At 35.4% G+C, this 7,591-nt stretch overlaps 1 protein-coding gene across 1 annotated transcript; it reads right to left on the bottom strand.

The window, feature by feature from the left end:
* Positions 1–487: 487 nt before the first annotated feature.
* On the bottom strand, positions 488–2,847 carry LOC125421876 (glutamate receptor 2.7-like). The gene is made up of 4 exons (XM_048471726.2): positions 2,116–2,847; positions 1,911–2,009; positions 1,082–1,369; positions 488–919 (listed from the first exon to the last, which is right to left on the bottom strand). Exons 1-4 carry the CDS (start codon positions 2,845–2,847, stop codon positions 488–490), a joined length of 1,551 nt encoding a protein of 516 aa, XP_048327683.2.
* Between the last annotated feature and the right edge of the window lie 4,744 nt (positions 2,848–7,591).

Raw genomic sequence — 7,591 nt, 5'->3', positions numbered from 1 at the left:
AAGAAAATTGTCAATATGAAATCCAACTTTAAATCCAAAGATTTCATTGGATTCTTATAAAATCTTTATGGAGTCTGTAGAATTCCATAACAATCCATCAAATCCTTTAAAATCTACAATTCATTTTAAATTCATCAAACTCTAAATTGAATACATCCCTTTAAGATGTGTTCATAGTGACCAATATCTTCCAAATTTGCTGAAGACGTTTATTTGTCAATAAAGCTCTTATGAGGTCCGCTTGATAAGAGACTTACAACTGGAAAAACTTGTTTGAAGAAGGTGAAATTTGAGTATATGTACACCAGTGCCATCATAATGATATGCACAAATTTAAACTAAACTACAAAGATTTCAGTGGAACAGATCATGAAAAGCATCCGATCGATTATGCTTGTTAACATCAAGCACATCCATAGATGTATCCACTATAATCTATATAATGAATTTCATCTTCTTCACCAACGCTTTCCATCTTTGTAGTTTCTCAGTTAAAAGCTGTTGGAGAGTTCTGTAAATGGTCACCATTATTATTCACTGAAACATCAGCTCTGGCATGTAAATTATTAGGGACATCCATATGGAAACTCTTTTCCCTTTTAGTAACTACGAACCAAAGGCAAAGGGAGCTATCCGGATGGATAACTTTCATAGCAGATGGCCGGTTGCAGCACAGTTTAATCAAATGTGTCAAATATGAAAAAATTGAAACCGTTCCACTGATGATGAAGAGACCACTGAAACTGTACACACTGAGACAAGGATCATCATCGGAAGAGAATTTGGAGTCAGGATCTTCACATTTGGCTCCATGTTCAAGATACTTGGATTCCAATTCCTGCATCTTCTTAGGGTCTTGAGTGATATTTAGGATTGCTTTTGAAATATAAGAGACAAGAGGGGACCCCATTTGGAAAGCCTGAAGTACACTCATTTATGAAAACAATAAGAATTAGTTTAAATATTGTAAGCTATATATAGCGACAAACAGTTGTTCATATAGTACATATAAGCTATCCAACTTGAGAAAAATTATTGGGTGCAAAAACAAACATAAAAGAAAATTAAGGCTAAAACTCACAAAGCCAAATCCTGCTGATTTGTAGGTTGGTCCAACCACTCTGTATTTGGAGCAGTACTTAGATAGGAAGACCTTCACATAAGGAATTTCTTCAAAGATAGCATCAATCCCACCATCATTGCTTCCTTTGGACATTGCATCATTGTACTCCTCTGATGATTTGTAAGATCTTAGCTTGGACTCTGAAAAGTTAAACTGTTGTGTTAAAAGCTCTTTGACGTAGGAGTTCTTTAGGTAACCGACAAAATGATCGTTCCTTTTGAGCTTATCAATATCACTAATTGCTGGCTGCAATTTTTGTACTGTTAACAATGAGGCTAAGCTAGCAGTGTAACTCGATGTAAAGATGAGTACCACAAATACCCATATCACCAACACAACTCTTGACCATTTGTTCTTTAATTTCTCACCTAGTCGAACAAAATACGTAATTTTTTAGAATTGATGTTATAGTTTGTATTTCAGTAAGGAAGATAAAGAAAATAAACGAAAGAAACATGTATCGTAATTGAAATGTTTTGGTTTAAATGTATTCTCTACATCTTCCTTATTTTCTTTTTTTTCTTTTTTTCCCAAAAAGACACAAGGTATAGCAGATAGGATGAAGAGAATTGCTATTAGCAAACACTAGAGTTGAGATGGAGAACCATAAAATGGTGCTAGGAAGTTTTTTTTGTGGACTCCTGATCTCTTCATTCGTATGATGTTCAAGAAACCATATGACAATCCCGGTGAAGATGAATGCGACACCAATAGATAACCAAAGATCCCATTTATGAGGTTTTAAGAAAATCCAAATATTCTTGGTCTCATCTTTTTTAACTTTCACCAGCATTGAGACACCTGATTCTGTGTATGGTGATGTAAAATCTACGTACTTAGTCCTATTTGCGACGATTGTTGTATCTCCAACTACAGCATCAAATTTCTGCACTTGTATATATGTACCATACAAAACTCATAAATATCAATTCCATAATTAAATCTTAACAAAAAAGGAAAATAGAATAAAACGCAACGCACTAATAATGTACCTTAAGTTTAATCTGATAAAGAAGCTCATCATAAGTCCCATTGTTATGTCTGGAGCTATTTGTGAATGGAATGAACTTGTGAGGAAGTGCAAAAGGCAATTTATCCAATACAGCCAAGAAGATGTCATAGGAAAACCCTGAGAAGGAAGGCTCATTAGTATGAGGATCCCATTCTATCTTCAAAAATTCCTTAAAACCAGCGGGTGTTATAGGAACCCCAATCCTTAACCTTGTACCAAACACAGGTTTAACCCAACCTTTTGGTGGGACTTTGGTGTTTCCAGGCCAAATAATTGGTTTTCTTACAATCTTCATGGATTTGTCTAGACCGTGGGGTATTCCATTCTCCAAGCTCCAATTTCCAATAACTCTCTCTCCTAATTTCCCTCTGACATTGATTATTTCATAGTCTGTAGGTTTCAACTGCCCTTTAATCAAATCAAACTCTCCACTTAGGCCTTCAAATTTAGTTTGCAGCAACTTTTGCAGAAGCTGTGGACCTGATTCTGACACTCTTATGCCAAACGGTTCAATACTGTTTATACTAGAATTGTGGCTTTCCAAGGCAGTTGGATTCAATGATTTAGCAGCCATAGCCAATGCCCATACAGTGTCATATGCCCACGAACCAAAGAGATTTATATCACCTGAAGTCTTATTCCATTTGTTTTTGAAATCTTGAAGACATTTTGAGTTTGGCAAATAGGGCCTTACACCCACGACACCATGCATTGAACCAAAGACTTTTTAAACAAAGGGTTTAAGAAAGATGATAGCCCTTTAGTGATGATCCATGCATACCCTTCACTCATCATGCCAATCTGTTTTGCAAACCTAAACAGTTTCGAACCAAGTGAAGCCGACTGTAACACCCTGTACCAAAAAGTATACATGATTAAACAAGTTTGACCAAATTGACTAAGTTTGACCAATTTTGACCAAGTGAATAATATATGGGTTCAAGTTGACTTTTTTTCAATAGCCAATATTTTTGGTTTGATTGAGGTACCATTGTGTAGATCTCGTCGATACGAGTTCACAGACTGGCGGCACGCCAAATTCTGAGTTACGGACAAAAAATTATGGTTTTGAGAAGTTTTAAGCATAAGTTTTAAATCAATGTCCAAGCCAATCCCCAGTTTTTGTCTGTTAGTGGCCCAAGGCTTTATATAAGCCTAGGTAAACATGTCAAACAAGAAACAAAGGCCAAAATACCCATTTTTTTCCCAGAACCCGAGAAATTCTCTCCTCAGACCTGTGGGTCCAACCTGGGTCGTTTCGACCCGTTTACTGTCGAACCGAGTCACCATCGTTTTGCCCATTTCTGGCTAACCACCACTTATACGCGCCAGCCACCTAGGAAGGTCACCTGAAGGCGAGCTCAACCGTAAATTTTCATGGCGAAAAGCAGCCGGACGCGCCCAGATCGGGTCGGCGAAGTCCGCGGCGGCCGGCGAGGTGGGTCGCAGGATTTTCTCATTTTTTGCCCATTTCAAGCTGACCCATACACATTTTCCACTATTTTTGACCCCTCTGAGCTCATTTCCATGGTTATTTTGTCCAGATTCCTCACCGTTTGAAAGATCCGACAATGAGAAGTTCGGCCGATGCTTCAACAGTGTTTTATGGCCACCGGAGGAAACTTTGGACCAAGGTGAGCATACTGATGAGTTCCTTGTCTCGTGGGCTTTTCATCAATATAAATTTTATGAATTTTGAAGGTCGTTTGATAATTTTTCTATTTTTGGATCAATTAGTTAATTTTCGGATAAGTTGGGGACTGTGTTTGGATAAAATTAGTCAAATTAGTTAAAATTGGAGTTGAATTAGTGAAATTGGATATTATTAGGACCCATTAGGTGGTTCAATTTTGAAATATTAGGCTTCGGGTAAAAATCTCCAATTTTGGGTACCGGATCCTAAGGACACGCGGTATAATTGGACTGTCCGGTGTCCAATTTATGCAATTTTGTAGTACTGTAAATCATTTTGAGATATTTGGGTTATACAAGTGTCTCTGGTTTAATTGTTTAGAGCTTGAGGAATATTTTATTATATTACAGGCATTCAAGTTGAGCCTGGAGGTAATCCTGTAGAGGAGCAGGCATGAGCATCTACAGTACTATGAGTGGTTATATCATTTCTAAATGGTTTGGGTATATAGTATAGTATATATGGGGTTTAAATATTTTACCTATATATCATTTGTTTGAAATGTTGTTTTATGCATATATAAATATTTGCTTTCACATATATGTATTATCATTTTATATAACTTTTGATAATATTTTAAGTGATTTTCAATTTTAATGGGTCCATAAATGGACTTGTGGTATTTAAATATCTTGGTAATTAAATTGAGATTTTAAAGCATTTTGGAAACTATTTGGTTTGAGAAACCAGATTGAAAATCATATAATTTTAAGCACGATCAAATATTTTATAATTTTATGTGTTTAAAATTGGTTTATGGTGAATATATTTCACTGTGGTATTTTTGGTTTTCGTATGAAATGATGTTTCGAGATTTTGAAGTATTTAATTAATCGGTGGAAGTTTAAATGTTAAATTATGATTTATGATACAGTATCGTTTGGAAAAGTATATATATAATCTTACAAGATTGTTTCATGTATACTGTATTGGTTATTTTTAAATTGATGTACCATGTAATGCCAATACCTTGGATCAGTATTATATTATATTATATTACCGCGCACTAGGTTTACTACGGTGCCGTGAGATTGGTTTCATCCAACGGTTATCTATTATTACCACGGACTGTGAGGTCGGGTTTATCCGACGGTTTATTATTATTGTCATGGTGTCGTGAGGTTGGTATCATCCAACGGTTTATTATTGCTACGGACCGTGAGGTTGGGTACGTTCCGACGGTTATTTATTATTTCCACGACACCGTTCATATATTGAGGGTCGTAAGGTGGGTGTATCCCATGGTTTGTATATTGGTACATACATTATATATGTTTGTATATATTTTTGATTTACAAATATTGTGGTGATTTCTGCATTTTTATATTTATTTGGTGGAACTGTATTTATTATAGTTTATGCTCAAATGTTTATATATGGATTTGAGACATTTCATAATATTACAATGATCGTTCATTCATACTTTTGAGCATCGATTTTTATGATATTAATTGGGGTACAAGTTTGGGTTTTGTGAAATGATTTTTAAACGGAAAACTTTTCAACGAGTGGAATGAGAGGTCTTGAGAGAAATTTTTTTCAGAAATAAATAATTATTTTTCTATTATACTATGCCACTCACTGAGATTTCTTTATCTCACGTTTTATTGTTTTAAATTCGTTCCCCTAGGCCCAGGCAGCTAGTAGTAGTCTACCTCGTGCATAGCTTATCGATTGTTTCCTTCCACTACAGCAGCCGTATTTATCCTTTCTTCACCTATTGTTATCTTCGGAACTTATTTATTATTTATTGGTACTCATAGACTTTGTTAACACTCTTAGAATGCTCTGATTTTAATTATAGGATTCAGTAGAGACTATGGTACTCATGTGTGTAGTTATGGCCTGTAGTACAGTAGGTCGGTTGTGGACTTATTTATATATGTGTATATATATACTGAGGTATTAATGTTAATGCTGGTGTTTGATTATCTACGTTTTTAAGGTGAGGTTCCATTGAATATTTTCTAGGGATTGTCCAGTGGGACTTCACTAGGCAGGATCACCCGGTAGGTCCTGGGAGGGTTCCCGGGGCGGGTACTGTCACCAACACATGAACCAGTAGTATCCTTGTCTCCCTTGCCATTATCATGTTTAGCTGTTTCAAGATTTCAAATTGACTGGAATTTGGTGAGATGATGCTTCTGTAAGGGACTCTGATGTTGTTCACCTGGAAGGCATCTGTTAAATATGGAATCAAACCATTTCCATATTCTATGTCTTCATAGATTAGAACAACCTCTTTCCATCCATATGCTTCAACAATGGAAGTCAAAACTTTCACTTGTGAGCAATCATCTTGTGCTGTCCGAATGAAAAATGGGTTCTGAGTTGGAGACAGTGAGGGACTAGTAGCTGAAAATGAAATTATGGGAATTTGAGCTCTGTCTCCAAGATCTATCAGAAACTTTGGTTCTGGTGAAGTTTGTGGCCCTATTATAGCCTGCACTTGTTCATAGTTCATCAATTCTAAAGCTGCATGTACAAACCATTAACAAAATTATGCATTCTATATGTTTGAAATAACGCGTGCACACACACACACACACACATATATATATATATATATATACATAAAATAAACTTTCCAAGTGAAATCCAGATTTGATAAAAAGTGTCAAAGTTAATGTATTTGTTACCTGCTGATGCTTCCTCAACAACATCTCCCACAGACTCCTTGACGGAAAGAGCCAGCCTTGTCCTATAATTAGCATTCATGGTATAGAAGTCAGAGAGCGCCATGTATATGTAGCTCTCTGCCATCTTTCCCAAAGGGGAAACCAAGTTAAGAATAACTCCAACTCCTACCTGTTGGGGCTTTGATTCTATGCTTCCATTTTCAACAGCATTTATAGAACACAAGCCTAACCCAAAAAATATGATCACAAACAACATGATGTGAATGTCCATATGTTTTGGAAAGAACCGAATTGGAACAACGAGAATCGAGCAACCAAGATTGCTTGTTGTAAACAAGCTTCTTTTTCTATATATATATATAAATGTTGAGCAATTTTTTTATTTTTTTTATTCAAGAAGTAGACACGGACGCGTTTATGTTGCGTTTCAAGGAAATTAAAGAGTAGGTTTGGGAATCACTTTTATTACTCGTAGACAGATCTTGCCTAGTACGTTCGTTGAATCCGATATTATTAAGATTGCGCATGTATATTATATTCTTTGACAAATATTCTTTCTCTAAAACTAGACAAAACCTAGACACGTTAAGGCTTTTATTTATTTATTTATTTTGATCATTGATGCGTTAAGGCTTTAGCTTGTCTGATATATTTTTCCAATGTGTAGTAACTTTGACGGGGTTATACTTTCCGTTAAAATGAGGTGGTGTTCAGACTCCTGAAATACAGTCTAGAGAACGTGCCCTTCCTTTTTCACTAGACTGACTCGAGGAAGGTCAATCTTTGGACCGACGCGTTGGTGTGGTTTATAAATTTTATTAAAAAATGACTTAAAAATGGATAATAAATATACCTGATGTGATATCGCAAATGGACTTATTTTAGTCTTATATTAAAATATTTCAATAGTCCACTTTGTTAATCTTATTTTCATTTTTATTAATTATTATTTCCCTGGCGCTAATTTAATAGGAAAAATTACTTACAAATCCAAAAGTCGACAAGATGGGCCTAGCAACATGTAAAATACAACATATTAACATGACGTGAACCCGCAATTGGATCTGTAATAATATTATTTGATAAAACCTATTAAGAAAATATATGATAAAGGGTAAAATTCA

Source organism: Ziziphus jujuba, chromosome 1 (genome assembly GCF_031755915.1).
Source record: "Ziziphus jujuba cultivar Dongzao chromosome 1, ASM3175591v1".
Classification (NCBI taxonomy): Eukaryota; Viridiplantae; Streptophyta; class Magnoliopsida; order Rosales; family Rhamnaceae; genus Ziziphus; species Ziziphus jujuba.
The sequence above is the reverse complement of the archived record's forward strand: the minus strand, read 5'-3'. Positions and strand labels throughout refer to the sequence as shown.